This window comes from Saccopteryx bilineata, chromosome 7 (assembly GCF_036850765.1).
Source record: "Saccopteryx bilineata isolate mSacBil1 chromosome 7, mSacBil1_pri_phased_curated, whole genome shotgun sequence".
Lineage (NCBI taxonomy): Eukaryota > Metazoa > Chordata > Mammalia > Chiroptera > Emballonuridae > Saccopteryx > Saccopteryx bilineata.
In genome coordinates, this window is record NC_089496.1 from 89313696 (window position 1) to 89333995 (window position 20300).

Here is a 20300-nt window from a genome sequence, read left to right on the forward strand (position 1 = left end):
AGGCGTCCATTTCACACCATACCTTTCCCCTTTCCTTTCCCCCACCCAACATCCCTGAAAAGTGTTGCAAGGAGGATTTGGAAGGAGGGTGGCCTCAGGCTGTCTCAGTCCACTGCTTCTCTTCCTCTCTTCTCCCAAGAAGTCAACTAAAGGACTGCTTTTGGATTCTCACACTTTAAAGATTACAGATTTGCCTGACCTGTGGTGGCGCAGTGGATAAAGCGTCGACCTGGAAATGCTAAGGTCGCCGGTTTGAAACCCTGGGCTTGCCTGGTTAAGACACATATGAGAGTTGATGCTTCCAGTTCCTCCCCACCTTCTCTTTCTCTCTCTCTCTCTCTCTCCTCTCTCTCTCTCTCTCTCTCCCTTTCTCTCTCTCCTCTCTAAAAATGAATTAAAAAAAAAAAAAAGATTACAGATTTACAGGTAAAACCAGCAAACGTCTTCCTGTCACCATCCAAATTCCACATCTGGCATTTGCCTTACCTTCATCAGTAGGTCCCTCTTTTTTTTTAAATTAATTAAAAAAAAAATTTTGGCCCTGGCCGGTTGGCTCAGTGGTAGAGCGTCGGCCTGGCGTGCAGCGGTCCTGGGTTTGATTCCCGGCCAGGGCACATAGGAGAAGCGCCCATCTGCTTCTCCACCCCTCCCCCTCTCCTTCCTCTCTGTCTCTCTCTTCCCCTCCCGCAGCGAGGCTCCATTGGAGCAAAGATGGCCCGGGCGCTGGGGATGGCTCCTTGGCCTCTGCCCCAGGCGCTAGAGTGGCTCTGGTCGCAGCAAAGCGACGCCCCGGAGAGGCAGAGCGTTGCCCCGGTCCGGCGCATGCGGGAGTCTGTCTGACTGTCTCTCCCCGTTTCCAGCTTCAGAAAAATACAAAAAATAAAAAATTTAAGGTCCCTCTTTTTTTCAGCCAGTTTGGCCTCCTCACTGTCCCCCAAACACATCAAACTCGATGCTGTCTCTGCCTTTGCTCCTGCTCCTGCCTATGCCTGGAATGCCCTCCCTTCTCTCTCCTGTCCTACACTTCTTACCTGCCCTTTGGAGGCATCTTAAATTCCCTTCCCTTCCGAGCCTCCAGCCCTCAACGGGCTCCCAAGCACCTGGATTTCTACTGAATTCAATGTTGGCCATCAGAACTCAGCACCTAATTCTGTAACATAATTAGAGGGAATAATAAAAGGAGTCAGCATGCTTAGGGCCAGTAAGCTAGACTCCCTGGGTTTAAATCCCAGCTTTGCCACTTAATTTAATTTGCCATTCAACGAGCAAGTCCTTAACCTCTGTGTGCCTCAGTTTCCCACCTCATATAATTACTGGGGAGTACAGGAATTAATGCATGGAAAACTAATAAAATAACTCCTGGCACAGGGTAAGTGCTGAAGTGTTTGTGATCATTGTTTTATTAATAACATGCCATTCCCCTCTTACATTTCTATAGCTCTTAACAATTCAGAAAGCATTTCATAAACACTGTTCACTCAATGGCTTCTCATGACACCCCATGAGGTAGGCAGAGTGATTAGTGTAGTGCCCATTTTGGTGATGAGGTAAGCAAGGCTCAGAGGGATAAAGAAACTTCCTCAAAGCCACCTAGTTAAGGGATGCAGAGTTGAATCCAGATATTTCTGGGTCAATCCTACTTCCTTAACTAGATTCCAAGTTCCTAGAGGGCAAGGATGTTAAAATATTGAGCCTGTACAAATTACATGCCAGGCTCTGAGCTGGTTCCTGTGGAATAAAGGTGAAACAAACAGGGTCACTGGCTCCCACTGGGCAGGGAGAGAGAGCCCACTGAAAGAACTACAAGCCATCTATTCATCCAAAAAATATTTGTTGCATGCCTACTACATGGTAAAACTATTGTAAGCCAAGCGATGAAATGAGGTATAGTAAAAACTTTCTAAGCCCTTAACCCAGTAGCTCACAGCATTGTCCCAATACCTGCAACCAAGGTTGCAGGTTCGATCCTAAGTCAGGGCACATATAAGAATCAACCAATAGCCTGACCAGGCAGTGGCGCAGTGGATAGAGCATCGGACTGGGATGCAGAGAACCCAGGTTCGAGACCCCGAGCTCGCCCGGGTGAGCACGGGCTCATCTGGTTTTGTTAGATTCAGGAAGGGGTGCTGAGACTGCCAGAGTGTGACTATTGAAGGAGCCAGAACAGGGAGGTGCTGATAGAGCCCCTGTGAGGCTGAGAACAAAGAAGATCAGCACAAAGGAGGAAAAACGTTTGCATTCCATTGGTCAGAGACCCTTATCAGAAGTTTATGTTTGAAATTCGCCACTAAGCTAAACCCAGCCCCTGTTGCTATGCTGCGTGCAGACCCCTTAGCACAGGGGTCCCCAAACTTTTTACACAGGGGGCTAGTTCACTGTCCCTCAGACCGTTGGAGGGCCGGACTATAAAAAAAAACTATGGGCCCTGGCCAGTTGGCTCAGCGGTAGAGCGTCGGCCTGGCATGTGGGGGACCCGGGTTCGATTCCCGGCCAGGGCACATAGGAGAAGCACCCATTTGTTTCTCCACCCCCCCTCCTTCCTCTCTGTCTCTCTCTTCCCCTCCCACAGCCAAGGCTCCATTGGAGCAAAGATGGCCTGGGCGCTGGGGATGGCTCCTTGGCCTCTGCCCCAGGCGCTAGAGTGGCTCTGGTCGTGGCAGAGTGACGCCCCGGAGGGGCAGAGCATCACCCCCTGGTGGGCAGAGCATCGCCCCTGGTGGGCGTGCCGGGTGGATCCCAGTCGGGCGCATGCAGAAGTCTGTCTGACTGTCTCTCCCCGTTTCCGGCTTCAGAAAAATACAAAAAACAAAAAAACAAAAACAAACTATGAACAAATCCCTATGCACACTGCACATATCTTATTTTAAAGTAAAAAACCAAAACGGGAACAAATACAATATTTAAAATAAAGAACAAGTAAATTTAAATCAACAAACTGACCAGTATTTCCATGGGAACTAGGCTCCTCTCACTGACCACCAATGAAAGAGGTGCCCCTTCCAGAAGTGCGGCGGGGCAGAACAGGGAGGTGCTGATAGAGCCCCTGTGAGCCGCATGTGGCCCGCAGGCCGTAGTTTGGGGACCCCTGCCTTAGCGAATAGGTAACTGCCACATCTGCTTCTGTATAATGCTTGCTTGCTTACTTAGGATATATAAAGACCTGGCTGTAAGCGCCAGGAGCGACTCCCATTTGCATCTCCCTGTGAGTATGGTGTCTCTGGACATCTGGGGAGTTCGCCCCTGCGCAGGTTAAACTTGGCCAATAAAGTACAATCTAAGTTCCTGAAAGTCTCCGATGTTTGTTCTTGTACCCGGTGGATCCAATATTTTGGGGGCTCATCCGGGATTCTCCCTTGGTGGAGTTTTGAGTCGGAGACCGGAGGGACAGCAGTTCAGACAGCTCGAGCTGAGTAAGTATTCACCGAGGATCCTCATTTGGGTTGGCTTTTGAGCTCTAGCGCGCACATTCCTGAGGTGATAGGTGGGACGCTGCCAGTAACCCACCCAGGGCTTTCAGGGGCGGGATGCCGCCCTCTGAAATTTGGATGTTTGGATTTGTTATCTCTAGGAGTGACCGGTCACATTAGGAATCCTTTTTGCGCTGCGCTGCGTTTTGTCTGAGCTTGAATGACTGAGTTGAGTGTGAGAGAAACAAGTGTGTTCCCTGTGTTAATAGTGTGTGTTGCCTGTATCCTGCCCTTTCTCATTATTCCTGAGTCATCCAGGATGGGACAGCAGGAATCTGTGCCAGGATCCCCACTCGAGTGCCTGTTGAAGAATTTTTCTGATTTCCAGAAGAGGGCTCAGGGGTACGGAGGTCCGCCGCCGAGTCCAGGTTTCCTCCGAACCTTGAGCCAGCTGGAATGGCCTGCATTTAATGTGGGATGGCCCACAGAGGGGACTTTTGACCTTCCAACTTTATTTGCTGTTAGAGCCACTGTCTATAGAGCACCCCACCCAGACCAATCCCTATATAGATGTGTGGGTAGATATAGCCACCGAGTGGCCTAGGTACATCAGAAAGTGTCTGAAGGACAGCCAGCGAGGCAGGAGAGCGGTTTGTCTCGCTATGGGGGATAAGAAAGTTGGGAGGGTCAAAGAAAAGGAAAAGGGACACAGCCTGGTGAACTGTCCAGACTTTACCCTGTTTTGCCTGGACCGCTGGAGGACCACTTAGACCTGGTGAATTCCCCTCCACCCTATCCGCGGCAGGAGGAACCAGACTCCTCGCAGGACGTGAGTGGGCTCTCAAGTCCGCCCCACACCTGAGGAGGGGCGGTCTATGGGGTAGGAGGCGCGGCCATTCCTCCTTCAGCAGGGGGTGTGGCTGTTCCTCCTTCGGCAGGAGGCGCGGCCATTTTTCCTCCTTCAGTGAGAGGTGCGGCTATGCCTCCTTGGGGGGGGGGGGCAGCCATCTTGACCGTCCGGGAGGCGCCGCCGGCACCTCCTCGCCTCATCTATGTGCCTTTTTCCACCAGTGATTTATACAATTGGAAGCATCAGAATCCCCCATTTTCCGAGAAACCTCAGGGACTAATATCTCTCCTTGAGACCATTTTTAGGACCCATCAGCCTACGTGGGACGACTGTCAGATTTTACAAACCCTCTTCACTTCTGAAGAAAGGGACGGAATAATGAGAGAAGCTGCTAAGGCGGTATTGGGAGAGGAAAGGGAAACTCGGGAGGGAAGAAGGGAAGTAGAAGACGTTCTCCTGTCTCAACCTCCTACCTGGGACCCTAATACCGCTGGGGGAAGGGACGCGCTCCTCTAGTATCACCCAGCTCTGTTGAGGGGGCTCAAGGCAGCAGCTAGGAAGCCAACCAACTTTAGCAAGGTAAGTGAGGTCATCCAGGGGAGGGAAGAATCCCCGGCAGCTTTCTTAGAGAGACTCATGGAGGCATATAGAGTGTACACCCCCTTAGACCCAGAAGTGGAAGAAAACAAGAAGCTAATAAACATAGCCTTTGTGATTCACGCCGCTTCTGATATAAGAAAAAAGCTTCAGAAGATAGAGGGGTTCGAGGGAGAGAATAGGAGTAATCTATTAGAAATAGCCCAGAAAGTATATATCAACAGGGATGATCTGGAGGTTGGCAGAGCAAAGGAGGTAGCCAAGATCCTGATCGCTGCTCAGAAACCTCCCCCTAAAGGAAAAGGGGGACAGAGGAAGGGCCAAGGACAGCGAATAGACAAGGATCAATGCGCCTATTGCAAGGAGAAAGGACACTGGAAGAGAGAGTGCCCAAAGTTGAGGGCCGACAGCCAGAGGCCAAAACAAGCCCCAGAGGTCTTGATCCAAACCTCAGACTGACGGGGCCAGGACTCCATTCCCGTCGGCTCCCAGGAGCCCATGGTCACCTTAACAGTCGAAGGAAAGCCAATAGACTTCCTAGTCGACACGAGAGCCACCTACTCAGTCCTAAAGAAACCACAGGGCCAGATGCAGAAGACAACTACTAAGATAATAGGGGTAACGGGCAAAGCAGAAGCCTACCCATGGGCCACCGCAAGAATTACTGACTTAGGTCGAGGCACCATCACCCATTCTTTCCTAGTCATTCCAGACTGCCCTTACCCACTGCTTGGAAGGGACTTATTGCCGAAACTTCAGGTCACTATAACCTTCCGGCGGGAGGAAAGCCCTATGGGGAGCAAAGAGGCAGAGGTCAGCATGGAAGTAACTGTCCCACTGTCTGAAGAACACTTACTTGCCACTGTCTTGGAAGGTAAGGAGGCCGAGGAAGGGGTTCCAGATGCCCTGTGTGCCCGGGTACCTGAGGTTTGGGCGGAAACCAACCCCCCAGGTTTGGCCGCTCACCAACCGCCTGTCCTGGTGCAACTGCTTAGCACTGCTAGATCGGTTAGGATCAGGCAGTACCCGGTCCCAGCCCGAGCTAGACAGGGAATTGCCCGGCACTTGCAATGCCTGCTAGAGGCAGGCATCCTCCGAAGGTGTCAATCAGCCTGGAACACCCCGCTGCTTCCTGTCCAGAAACCGGGGAGCCAAGACTATCGTCCGGTCCAGGACTTGCGGGAAGTAAATGCGCAGGTAGAGACTATTCATCCCACGGTGCCCAACCCGTATACCTTACTGAGCTCATTGCCCCTAACTCATACCTATTATTCTGTCCTGGATTTAAAGGATGCCTTCTTTTGTATTCCCCTGGTGCCTCAGAGCCAAGAGATCTTTGCCTTTGAATGGAATGACCCAGATAATGGACTAGTGGGGCAGTTCACTTGGACTAGACTACCACAAGGGTTTAAGAATTCCCCCATCATTTTTAAAAAATATTGTATTTATTGATTTTTAGAGAGGGGGAGAGAGAGTGAGAGAGAGAAGGGGGGAGGAGCAGGAAGCATCAACTCCCATATGTGCCTTGACCAGACAAGCCCAAGGTTTCGAACTGGCGACCTCAGTGTTCCAGGTTGATGCTTTATTCCACTGCGCCACCACAGGTCAGGCCTCCCCCACCATTTTTTTTTTTTACTTTTATTTATTCATTTTAGAGAGGACAGAGAGAGACAGAGAGGAGAGAGAGACAGGGGGGAGGAGCAGAAAGCATCAATCCCATATGTGCCTTGACCAGGCAAGCCCAGGGTTTCGAACCGGCGACCTCAGCATTTCCAGGTCGACGCTTTATCCACTGCGCCACCACAGGTCAGGCTCCCCCACCATTTTTAATGAAGCCCTCAGCAAAGATCTGCAGGCTTTCCGCTCCTCCCATCCGTTGATCGTACTGCTCCAGTATGTGGATGGCATCCTCATAGCTGCCAAGGACGAAGGAGAGTGTGAGGAAGCTACCTTGGACCTGCTTCAAGATCTCGGGCGAATGGGGTATCGAGTCTCCGCCAAAAAGGCCCAGTTTGTGACGCAAACTGTAAGTTACTTGGGGTATAACTTGCAGGGAGGGCAAAGGACATTGTCCAGCCAGCGAATCCAGATGGTCTTGCAGATCCCCGAGCCTACTAGCAAGAGGCAGGTACGAGAATTCCTGGGTGCAGTAGGATACTGCCGACTGTGGATATTAGGCTTTGCAGAACTAGCTAAACCCCTGCATGAACTAACCAGGGGTAAGGAAGAGCAGTTCACATGTACAGATAGGGAGAAGCAAGCGTTCCAAGCGCTTAAAGAGGCCCTGGTGGCTGCCCCAGCTTTGGCCCTGCCAGATTTGGCCAAACCCTTTCAGCTATTTATAGCAGAAAAGGGAGGTGTAGCTTTAGGGGTACTGAGCCAGGAACTTGGGCCATGGAAGAGGCCCTTCGCCTATCTGTCCAAGAAACTTGATCCTGTAGCCTCGGGATGGCCAACATGTCTAAGGACACTTGCTGCCACCTCCATACTAGTCAAGGAGGCTAGTAAATTGACTTTAGGGCAGGACATCCAAGTCATTGGGGAACACTACATAGAGCAAGTGCTGCGAGCACCTCCTGACAGGTGGCTATCTAATGCGTGGCTGACGCAGTATCAGGCTCAGCTGCTGACTCCTTCCTCTGTTCAGTTCCTCAAAACTGCGGCCCTGAACCCAGCAACCCTGTTGCCAATACCAGACTCCACTTTGGCCCACAGTTGCAAGCAAACCCTTGACACGGTGACTGGCTCCCGCCCGGACTTAAGGGATCAGGCCTACGAGAAGGCAGACCTGACTCTCTTTACTGATGGGAGCAGTTTTATCAAGGATGGACAGCAGTATGCAGGGGCAGCAGTGACCACGGGAGATAAGGTCCTATGGCAGAAAGCCTTGCCCGCAGGGACATCTATCTGCACAGAGGGCAGAACTAATAGGACTAACCAGGGCCTTACAGATAGCGGAGGGAAAGTTGCCAACACTGACAGCCGTTATGCATTCGCCGCCGCCCATGTTCACGGGATCATATATAAGGAGAGAGGCCTCCTGACAGCAGGGGGAAAGGACATTAAGAACCGCAGTGAGCCTGACCTGTGGTGGTGCAGTGGGTAAAAGTGTTGACCTGGAACGCTGAGGTCGCTGGTTCAAAACCCCAGGCTTGCCTGGTCAAGGCACATATGGGAGTTGATGCTTTCTGCTCCTCCCCCCTTCTCTCTCTCTGTCTCTCTCTCTCTGTCTGTCTGTCTCTCTCTCTCTGTTTCCTCTCTCTAAAAAATGAATAAATAAAAAACCTAAAAAAAAAAAACAACCTCAAAAGGCAGTTGCAAAGCCCTTAAAAAAAAAAAGAACCGCAATGAAATTCTTGCCCTCCTAAACGCCATTTGGCTACCTACCAAAGTTGCCATCATCCACTGCAAAGGGCACCAAAGAGGGGACTCTCTTATTGTAAAGGGTAACAACCTAGCAGACTCAGCTGCAAGAGAGCAGCCACTGGGCCACAAGAAAGCCTTTTACCATTATTGCCTAAGCCAACATTACCTCTGGATCCTAGATATTCCCCAGAAGAAGAGCAGGAAGGGATACAATTGAAGGGAAAGAGAAACCAGCAGGGATGGATAGAGCTTCCTGACTCCCGGCTCTATTTACCCCAGGGAATAGTAAGAGAAATAGTAGGAGATATTCATACTAGCACTCATCTAGGGCAGAATAATCTAGAACAACTTATCAGGAAGTATTATGTAGGGCCCAACATCAGGGATATTGTCCACTCCATTGTCTCGAGGTGCAGTATCTGTGCCAGAGTAAATGTGCAGAATAAGAAGCTACCCCCCTTTGTGAGGTATCGGGGGAAAGCTCCGGGAGAACTGTAGGAAATAGATTTCACAGAGATGACCCCTGGGAAGTCAGGTTATAAGTATCTACTAGTATTAATAGACACCTTCTCAGGATGGGTAGAAGCATTCCCCACGCGAGGAGAGGCTGCTTCCACAGTTTGCAAAGTCTTATTAAGGGAAATCATACCTAGATATGGCATTCTCCTAGCCCTAGGGTCAGACAATGGACCTGCATTCATATCCGGGATATCTCAAGAATTAGCCACTAAGTTAGGTATCAATTGGAAATTGCATTGCATTTATAGGCCCCAAAGTTCGGGACAGGTAGAAAGAATGAACAGGACTCTGAAGGAAACTATAATTAAGCTGAGAGGGGAGACCGGCGAAAACTGGGTTGAGCTACTCCCTTTCGCCTTTTTTAGAACCAGATGTGCCTCCTATCTCAATAAATGGACCCCTTATGAAATCTTATTTGGGCAACCTGTGCCCCTTGTACCTCGATTGACCAGAGGGGAACTAGAGATTTCTAATCATAATTTCCTCAAGTCCTTGCAGGCCCTGCAACACATCAGAAGCGAGGTGCGGGCCCTCCAGAGATCAGCCCAATCAAAGGCGAAACACAGTTCCCGACTACCGGAGCCACCAGAGCCTGGACAGTGGGTGTGGATTCTCAACCACAGACGGGGCAACCTTGAGCCGCGTTGGAATGGACCGTTCCAGGTGATCCTGAGTACGCCCACAGCTATCAAGGTAGCTGAAAAACCTTACTGGATCCACCTCTCCCACATAAAACCAGCCCAGCTTGACAAGGTAACAGGGGCCCAGGACTTGGACCTGAGAAAATGGAGAGTCCACACAAATCCCAAGGACCCCTTAAGGTTGCGGTTCTCGTCCACATCCTAGGAGGACTACTGTGTCCATTAAATTTTACAGAGGGAGGATTGGGGCCGGCACCAAACGCTGAAGGACACTGTATGGCTCCCCTTGTGACTGCAGTGGTGGAACCACTACCACTAGACCGGAGAAATACACAAGGCAGGTTGATTGTAGTAGCAAAATAGCGTACCTCGCCGAGACACCAGGTATAGGGGGAGGTATCACCCAAGAGTGGGTCTGCAATAACAAACCCCGCATAATTCCCCCTATTCAAGGCAAGCCAGGACCCTGTCCTGCTGAGTGCACTAGTTTCTATGATCAAATGCACCCCTTCTCTTACGAGGAATTTCAGGAATGCACTAGTTATGATACTACCTACTTCACTGCCATCCTTCAGAGAACTCGAGCGGGCGTTAGCCCGGAGATAGGATCACATGGCCGCATGCAGGCTTCAAGCAAAGGGACGCGTGGCAAGCCCACATGTTGGTCTAAGAAATCCCCTCTACATGTTTCGGATGGAGGAGGACCCCAAGATACTATCAGAGAATCTATAGTGCAAGAAAGAATTGAACAAATTATTAACCTTAGGTACCCAAAAATTAATGACCATCCTTTAGCTTTGCCAAAAGCACGAGGTGTCGACTTAGACACAGTCCTGATATACTCCTAGCTACCCATCGGGCACTTAATGCCTCGAATCCTACTCTAGCTGCTGATTGCTGGTTTTGTATGACCCTAGGCACACCCATGCCAATCGCTCTACCAGCAGCGTTCAATAAGTCTATGCTTACCCAATATCCTAATTGCAGTGCTAACACTCCTTTTAGAGTTCAGCCCATAGACTTCCTCAATGTTTCTTGCATCCTAAGTCATCCACAAAATAACAGTTCTGATATAGACGTTGGGTTTGCGGATTTTGCTAATTGTAGCGAATTCATCAACTCCAGCTCCCTCCTCTGCCCTGGCAGGGGACAACTGTTGTTATGTGGAGGTAATCTAGCTTTCTCTTATTTGCCCACCAACTGGACCGGGGTCTGTGTGCTAGCCACTCTATTGCCAGATATAGACATTATACCTGGGGATGAGCCTGTCCCCATCCCTACTTTAGACTATATCGCAGGTCGCTCTAAGAGAGCTGTTACACTCATTCCATTGTTAGTAGGCCTGGGTATTACCGGGGCTGTAGCTACTGGTACTGCTGGACTAGGGGTGGCCGTTCATTCCTATACTCAGCTTTCTAACAAGCTAATAGATGATATTCAAGCTATATCCAGTACTATCCAGGATATTCAAGATCAGTTAGATTCTCTAGCAGAAATGGTCCTGCAAAATAGAAGGGGCTTAGATTTACTTACAGCAGAGCAGGGAGGCATCTGTTTGGCTTTACAGGAACGTTGCTGCTTCTATGTCAACAAATCTGGTATAGTGCGAGACAAAATCAAAAGGCTACAAGAAGATCTAGTAAAGAGAAGAAGAGAGCTCTTTGAAAGCCCCCTGTGGAGTAGCCTCAACGGTGCTTTGCCTTACCTTCTCCCTTTGCTAGGTCCGTGTATTGGTTTCTTGTGCCTATTGTCTTTAGGGCCCATTTTGTTCAACAAGCTACTCAGTTATGCTAAAGAAAGAATAGATGTAGTAAAGTTGATGGTTCTGTCCCAACCTTATACCATTCTTCCCACTGATGAAGAATCAAGGGTTTGATTTATGCCCAAAAGAGATGGGGGAATGTTAGATTCAGGAAGGGGTGCTGAGACTGCCAGAGTGTGACTATTGAAGGAGCCAGAACAGGGAGGTGCTGATAGAGCCCCTGTAAGGCTGAGAACAAAGAAGATCAGCACAAAGGAGGAAAAACGTTTGCATTCCATTGGTCAGAGACCCTTATCAGAAGTTTATGTTTGAAATTCGCCACTAAGCTAAACCCAGCCCCTGTTGCTATGCTGCATGCAGACCCCTTAGCAAACAGGTAACTGCCACATCTGCTTCTGTAAATGCTTGCTTACTTAGGATATATAAGGACCTGGCTGTAAGCGCCAGGGGCGACTCCCATTTGCATCTCCCTGTGAGTACGGTGTCTCAGGACATCTGGGGAGTTCGCCTCTGCGCAGGTTAAACTTGGCCAATAAAGTACGATCTAAGTTCCTGAAAGTCTCTGATGTTTGTTCTCGTAACCAGTGGATCCAATAGTTTGAGCAAAGCTCACCAGCTTGGACCCAAGGTCGCTGGCTCAAGCAAGGGGTTACTCGGTCTGCTGTAGCCCCACGGTCAAGGCACATATGAGAAAGCAATCAATGAACAACTAAGGTGTCACAACGTGTAACGAAAAACTAATGATTGATGTTTCTCATCTCTCCGTTCCTGTCTGTCTGTCCCTGTATATCCCTCTCTCTGACTCTCTGTCTCTGTAAAAAAAAAAAGAATCAACCAACAAACACATAAATAAGTGGAACAACAAACTGGTGTTTCTTTCTCTCTCTTCATCTCTCTAAAATCAATTTTAAAAAAATTTAAGTCCTCTTAATGTGCCATCTATATGTGGACATTCATTAAAAAACAACAACAACAACAACAACTCGCCTGACCTGTGGTGGCGCAGTGAATAAAGCGTCGACCTGGAATGCTGAGGTTGCCAGTTCGAAACCCTGGGCTTGCCTGGTCAAGGCACATATGGGAGTTGATGCTTCCCGCTCCTCCCCCCTTCTCTCTCTCCTTCTCTCTCTCTAAAAATGAATAAATAAAATCTAAAACAAAACAAAAAAAACAAAAAAAACTTTCTAAGTGGGAGGCCAGGTAAAATGGAGAGGGAATTTTCTAAGCTGATATTTAAAGGATGGCTAAAATGTCAACAGTCCACCTTAACAAAAGGATCAACATTATTGAGCACATTTTGTGTCTTGGATACTTTACATATATTACCTAACTTAGTCCTCAGAATCAACCTGAGAGGTAGGGTTTATTATTCCTGTGTTTACAGCTGACATGGTCAGAGTAAGTAGTAATATACCTGTTTTGCAGATGAAGGAATTGAAGCTCAGAGAAATTATTTTCTTTTTTTTAAATTGTAGTTTCTTTTTTCCTTTTTTTTTCAAAGATTTTATTTATTAATTTTAGAGAGAGAAGACAGAGAGAGAGAGAGAGAGAGAGAGAGAGAGAGAAGGGAGGGAGGAGCAGAAAGCATCAACTCCCATATGTACCTTGACCAGGGTAGCCCAGGGTTTCGAACCGGCGACCTCAGTGTTCCAGGTCAATTCTTTTACCCACTGCGCCACTGCAGGTCAGGCTCTTTTTTCCTTTTTTTTATTTTTATTTTTTTTATTTTTTTTATTGTATTTTCTGAAGCTGGAAACGGGGAGAGACAGACAGACTCCTGCATGCGCCCGACCGGGATCCACCTGGCACGCCCACCAGGGGGCAACGCTCTGCCCACCAGGGGGCGATGCTCTTCCCCTCCGGGGCGTCGCTCTGTTGCAACCAGAGCCACTCTAGCGCCTGGGGCAGAGGCCAAGGAGCCATTCCCAGTGCCCCGGCCATCTTTGCTCCAATGGAGCCTCACTGCGGGAGGGGAAGAGAGAGACAGAGAGGAAGGAGAGGGGGAAGGGTGGAGAAGCAGATGGGCGCTTCTCCTGTGTGCCCTGGCCGGGAATCGAACCCGGGACTTCTGCATGCCAGGCCAACGCTCTACCACTGAGCCAAACGGCCAGGGCCTTTTTTTTTTTTTTAGATTTTATTTATTCATTTGAGAGAGAGAGGGGAAGAGAGAAAGAGAGAGAGAGAGAGAGAGAAAGGAAGAGAGAGAAGGGGGGAGGAGCAGGAAGCATCAATTCCCATATTTGCCTTGACTGGACAAGCCCAGGGTTTTGAACCTGCGACTTCAGCGTTCCAGGTTGATACTCTAGAGAAATGATTTTCTCAAGACAGTACAGATGATAAGATATGGATCCAAACTTGGGCCAGAGCTTGAGTCCAAGGTTGCTGGCTTGAACAAGGGGTCATTGGCACAGCTGGATCCCCTACCCCCTCCGTTAAGGCACATATGAGAAAAGCAATCAATGAACAACTAAGGAACTATTATATAAGTTGATGCTTCTCATTTCTCTTCCTTCCTGTCTGTCCCTTCATCTCTCTCTCACTAAAGAAAAAACAAACAAAAACTTGGACCAGAACCAATGATCTGCGAGCTCCCAGCTGTCTCTCCAGTGCCTGTGGGTGTGTCAAGGAGCTACAAGTGATAAGACCAAAAGGCTGAGATTCTATGGAGCCTTGGATGCCAAGTCAGATTATTTGAATTCAAAGAGGCAGCACAGCAGCATCTCCCTGGTCGCTGATGTTGCTTCACAGATGGAGAGGTTGACAAACTTGCAGCCAGTTGCCCTGATTCCTCCCCTCAATCTTCAGAGAACTTGACTTAGTCTCACAGGGACTCAAGGTCCTAAATAAACCAGGTCTAGCCCTGGCTTGATAGCTCAGTTGGTTAGACTGTTGTCCCGATATGACAAGGTTGGGAGTTTGATCCTCAGTCAGGGCACATTTATAAAAAATAACCACTGAGCCCTGGTCAGGTAGCTCAGTTGATTAGAGTGTTGTACTTGAAACACCAAGGTTGCCCTGGCTGGATGGCTCGCTTGGCTGGAGCATTGTCCTGCAATGCAGAGGTGGCTGGTTCGGTCCTTGGCCAAGGCACATACAGAAACAGATTGACGCTTCTGTCTCCCCCTTACCTCCCTTCCTCTCTCTGGATTCAATAAAAATAAAAGATTAAAAATAATAGAAAAAAATAAAGACAAAAAGAAAAGGCAACAGAGAACATTTAAAAAGAAAAAGAAAAAAAAAGAAACACCAAGGTTGTGGGTTCAATGCCTGGTCAGGGCACATATAGGAAGCAACCCAATAGATTCAGTAAAAATTTTTTTAAAAAGCAAAAACCACTGAACGCATAAATAAATGGAACAAATTGATGTTTCTCTTTCTCTCTCTCTCTCAAATCAATAAAAATTTAAAAATTCTGCCTGACCTGTGGTGGCGCAGTGGATAAAGCGTCGACCTGGAAATGCTGAGGTCGCCGGTTCGAAACCCTGGGCTTGCCTGATCAAGGCACATATGGGAGTTGATGCTTCCAGCTCCTCCCCCCTTCTCTCTCTCCTCTCTGTCTCTCTCTCTGTCTCTCTCTCTCTCTCCTCTCTAAAATGAATAAATAAAAATTAAAAAAAAAGTTTAAATTAATCAACCAGGCCTCTGGCAGGAGGATCTGTCAGAAGTGAATGAGTGAGTTGGTTTTTGGGTTTTCCCTTCTTCCCACTCTCCTCTCAGGTTTCAGATCTCTCTTCCTCAAATATTCCCATGCTATGTAGCTTTTTACTCAAAGGAATAAAGTCTTACTGAAAGTACCTCAGGCAAAATATGAGCTCACGGGAAAACTTTCTTGAAGCATGAGATGGGCCCTCCCCAAGTCTCTCAAATCTCACCAGAGACACTTCTATCATTTAGTCATTCAAACCTTATGGGGTGACCCACCCTGTGCAACTCCCAATTTCCCGTCTACCCTTGCTCCTGCACTGAAGACTCCAGCCAGTGAAAACCTCAAAGCTCTTTCCTCAGTCCCTCCACCCCACTCTACCCCAGCCAGGCCGGAAGACACAGCAGCCCCCAGCTGTATCAGGTGATTAATGAACTCGCTAGGCCTTTGGGCTATTTTGGGGCCTAGAAGTCATGCCTGCTATGATTGAGAGCTGGCCTCGCCTGGCTCTAGCCATTTGTCACTGGAGACAGGCCCAAGCAGTGGGCTTGGGGAACGTGACTTCTAAGTATGGCTCTGGCTCAGCCCCTTATCCCCTCCTCCTGGGGAACACATGGCAAGGAGAGGCTGGCCTATACTCCAGGGTCTCAAGTGGATACCACGGAGAGAGCCAGATAACTACCGATCCCAGAATGCCATGGGACTAGACTGTTTTGGCCTCCCCAGGCCAGGTGGGGAGGGGATACTGGGTTCCGTGGGCCCTGCCCAGGCAGCCCTAAGGAAACCCAAGTGAAGTGTGCACAAATTCCAACAGTGCTATGAGATGAGACCCATAACCCCCTTAGCATAAGTTTCACAAATCCTATACCAAAGTACTACCTCATGAAGGCTTCACAACTAACTTAGTGTGACTCAGGAACCCCCTACCCAACGTTAAACATAAAACCCCAGGTACATACAGTTACACTGTCACAGAATCCCAGGTATATGCAACCCTACGGGCACATGGCCCCAGTGTTCACAAGCGCAGTGATGCATGCACAACTTGATCAGTACAGACTCCTAAAGATAGGCAAAAACGGTGACATATAATCCTTATGCTACAAGAGTCTATCCATTCCATCATGCATGAGCTCACTAGCTGAGTTCATGCTGGTTCGGTCCTACCTCAGAATTTTTTCCTCTGGACACCCACCCCAGTCATCTTAAGATCCTATTAAACTAAACAATTCAGTAAAGGGCTGTGCCTTTCCCCTGCTTTGCTGCAAGCTTTCTCCTTTTTACCCGTGAGGGGCCTTGCCTCTTACATCCACCTGCTTGAGGCCCCCTCCTCTGCCCTCAGGGAGAAGCCCTGCCCCCCTCCTCCACCACTGCCAGGGACCATGATACCCCCTCTCCTTCATGATCTCTATCTCCTCCACCTTCTCTGCAAGGATCCCTATCCTTAGCTCCACTTCTGTCAGGGGTACTGCCCTTTAAACCCTTTTCTTTGAGGGATCCTGCTCCCTCCGTCTGTGAGGGGCCTTTTCCCTCCCCATCTTTGTAAAGCTCCTATCCCACTTCACTCACTTTTTGAGGGGTCGAGCCCCCTTTTCCCTTCCTCATACCTGGCGACAGCGACCCAGTCACCAGCTGGTAGAGGGATCGCGCTGCCTGCCCCAATGGGCTCCGGCACCTGCGGGGGCAACGGTTCATGATTTCGCTGAGAGCACAGTGGCCAAGCTCCGCCCCCAAGGCCGGGGGTGGTCGGGTCTCCGCCCGGGCCCTGCGTGGGCGGTGCGGGAGGGCCGGACCTGCAGCACCAGGACCTCAGACAGCAGAGCCTTATTCCACTCCGGGTCTTCTCCGAGTGCACGAGGGAAACTCGCCCTGGCCCCAGTTTTTAACGCCACGGGCCCCAAAGTTCCTAGACTCAGGCTCAGGCGAAAGGGATGGCGGGGAGGCACAGACTCTCCTCAAAGCCTTCTTTGAGAACATTTTCTGGATTTCTGCTGGAGAAGGGAGACACCCACGGGGGTTTTGAAAAAGGAGTTCGGAGGAAATGAACCTGATCTTTTATGCCCTTCTTCAGCCCCTCCTTCTCTGCCTGTCACATCCCTCTTCTCCCCATTTTGGCAAAGATGAAGAGGGGTAAGAGGACATAGTTGTCATGGCAACTTCCCACACTTCTATACTTCCTGGACCAATAGGAGAGAGAGAGAGCAGAAGGGAGGAGGAGGAACTGGCCAGTGACTTGGGGTGGCAGAGAAGAGGCGGCAGAGATGTGCCCCTACTGGTCTGTCTCCTGGCTCCAAATCCCTTTCTCTCATAGCTGTTTTTGTGTTGTGCCCCTTTGTCCCAGCGGGTTCACACTCTCCCATCATACAGTGGTTGCCAGCCAAATGCATCAAGAGAAGCCCCCCTCTCCTCAGTCTCAGCCCTGACCTCTTTCCCAGAGTCATCTCTATCTGGCTTTTCCCAAGGTAAACCCCTTCCAGGACCCACTAATTCATTCAAACTGCCGGGACAGCCTACAGATGGGACATAATGCCACTTCTCCGACTGGGATCCGTTTTGTTTGTTTGTTTGGCTGAAAATCTTAACATTTATGATGCGAGAGTCACATCTGAACTCAACGCAAACCTTGCCCCTTGATTTGGTGACATCTCCATTCGGAATCAGCTCTGTAAGCACAACTCCTTTACGACCACACGGGGGCGCCCCAGTCCGGGAAACGATATTTATGGCCAGAAGGACGCGACTCTGGAGATCCCAGGCCCAACCAAGGTCCCGAGCTCAGGCCTTGGCCAGCCAGGTCCCAATTCTCTCATCTTCTCTAGTCCTTTCTTTGTTTCCAGCTAGGAAAGAACTGTCGCTTATCATTGACTTTTCCCACCCCGCCGCGGCCCTGCCAGGCTGGTAAGACTAGAGGGTGTAGATGCCGGGCGGGGTGGTTCTCGGACTTCTTTTCGCCTTAAGAGTCTTCTTTCTCCATCTGCACAAGGAAGATACGTTGGGAACTCGGATAGCCCGGCAACACCTCCAACTGGAGCGGTCTTCAGCACCGCGGACAACGACACTCCCCTTCAGGTTTCTGCTACTGCGTCTTGAGCACTCAGTGCTTTAACACAGGGGGCGTCCCAAACCCATTTGTCTCCCACTATAAGATAAGCCCTCCTTTGAAAAAAGAGCTCCTGGTAGTCCTATTTTTCTTTCTAAATCGTATGTAGAGCTCTCTAGAGAATGCTTGTGACATGAACATGATTCTTGACACTTGCCAACATTTGACCTTTCTATCTCCCTTGGGATGCAGGCAGGTAAGAAGTAATATCTTCCCATTTACAGATGAGAAAAGTAAGGCTCATAGAGAGTGAAAGTCATTCATGGCAGGTACTCACACTTCCATTCCTGCACCTTGTAATACAAGTGCTTCCCCACCTTCACCCAATCAATCTCTTGATTCAAACAGCCAAGTGGGAAGGGGATGACTCCATTAAAGGGGAGAATCAATTAAAGCAGTAAGCAAACACTGACTAATGTAGTGCTAATGAGGGCCCTGGAGCCCTTTACTACTCTCAAGGATAGTGAGAACAGTTCAAAGCAGAGCTAGACAGCTGGACCTTTGGATCCAGGTCCGAGGCACATCTGGGGCCTGCCTAACTGGAAGGGCTCCCCTCTCCTGGGAGTACTGTCATAGGAACTAGGACCTTGGCAGGATCAGTGAGTCAGGGAGACACTTTCTAAAGGCACTTTCTAGTACTCCCCCACCCCCAAGTCTTAACCTAGCTCCTTTCAGGACAAAAATCATGGCCTCCGTCCACCTTCCCAGCTTGTTTCAAACACAGGGGAAACAGTTTCCCTCATCCCATTCTCTGTTGGAGTTCTTGGGACAGTCTGCACAATGAGAGACAAAAACACACATACATGGAAATGTACACAAGGTGTCACCCACACAGATACATGGATCTGCCTACCAAACCAAGGGATGTGAACAGGCACAGATGTACTGGTCTCACATACTTCCCCAGTGGGAGAGAGAGGATAACTGGGCAGCTAAATAGTTTGAGGGACACTTGTATGGGGAGGCAACATGGCACCTCCCAGGCCTAGAGTTTCTATATCTGAATCTGGAGGGGAGGCAAGAGGGTGTGTGTTCCTCCCAGTTTGGGTGAAGTTCTGGGAGGGTTGTTGGGTGTTGTAAGAAATCATCTCTAAGTACTTCATAGGGGGAGAGTGGCCTGACCTGGCACTAACCAAAGCTCCCAAACAGGGGCCAGGTGCTGCTCTTAGGAGCCAGGATGGGCAGCTGGGCAGTACAGTCCCTCCTTGGGTCCACCTGGGTTATTTGTGGAACATGTGGGGGAAGCGGTGCTGTGTACTAAAGATCCCCTTCTGTGCCAGGAAGCCACAAAGGCAGCTAGTGTAAGACACGTCACAGACACAGAGTCACTGAAGACACTACCACAACAGAAGTACACAATCAACATCAAACGCCAGTATAACCACATAGTCTCACAATCACAAAACACAACACAACCCACTTTAACAAATGCTTGCCCCAAGTAGTTCACAAAGTCTTACAAAGAGAATATCACCATAAAGTGAAGCCCTGACATGTTCTGGTAGTCACATGCCACTTCATACATAATCACACACTCAAAGCACAGAATTGCACACAGAACAGAAACACATGGTCAAACAACTTCGTTAGTACAACAAGGGTACCACACAACCTCACTCAAACCTCTGAGATCATACAATTGGACAGCCACATACAATCACACTCACCCTGGCTGTCACCAAGCCCAGGGCACATGGCAACCAGCTGTGGGAGGTGTGCGCGTGCACATACGTGCACGTGTGTGCTTGCACACACACACACACACACAGAATGACAGGTGCTCACACATGTAACGTCTCCCACCAGAAACCTCCTCACCTTGTGTTACACTATCCCATACCTGCTGTTTCTCCCCACCTGCCCACCTTCTCTCCCAACCCTTGCCACCTTCAGTGGGACCCAAGGCTTTGAACCATAGTGTCCTGGGTCCCAAAACAGCCAGGAGGGTGCCTAGTAATGGGGCAGAGCGTGGATAAGGACTTGGCGGGGATCAGAGGCTTATGGGTCTTGGGGGATGGAATCTACTCTTCCTCCCGCGACCCCGGATCCCCAATCCACCGACTCACCGGTGAGCTGGTCATAAGATCCATCCAGATCTCGGGAATCGGACAAACTCTCCTTGCGACCCTGGCCCCGCATGGCCCCAGCGCCCCCCTCCCGTCCCGCCCGGGCCGTGGGAGGGGGCGCCCCCTGGTGGCGTAGCACGCGGTCGGGACTGGGGGCCAGGGGAGTCCGGGCTGGGGTTGAGTCTGGGGACCGGGAAGGGTCTAGGGCCCACCCGGGGGTCCTGGGGCAGGAGCGGAAAGAAGGCTTGGGCAGTAGGTGAGCGCAGCGCCTGAGGCAGGGCAGAGCAGAGCTGAGCGCAGAGTGGAGCAGAGCCGCCTCTCTCCTCCCGCCTCCTCGTGGCTGTCACTG

At 49.8% G+C, this 20300-nt stretch overlaps 1 protein-coding gene across 8 annotated transcripts in view; it reads right to left on the reverse strand.

The window, feature by feature from the left end:
• The window catches only part of KCNIP2 (potassium voltage-gated channel interacting protein 2), a 31243-nt gene extending 10964 nt beyond the window's left edge, over positions 1-20279 (reverse strand). For 7 of the 8 annotated variants that reach the window (XM_066239563.1, XM_066239566.1, XM_066239558.1 and 4 more), the window contains exon 1: positions 19952-20279. In XM_066239563.1, coding sequence (XP_066095660.1) covers positions 19952-20024 — 73 coding nt within the window. In that variant the 5' untranslated portion in view covers positions 20025-20279. Of the gene's footprint in view, positions 1-16392; positions 16481-19951 lie in introns of those variants that run through there. The other variant, XM_066239565.1, reaches the window with a different exon arrangement.
• Positions 20280-20300: the final 21 nt, after the last annotated feature.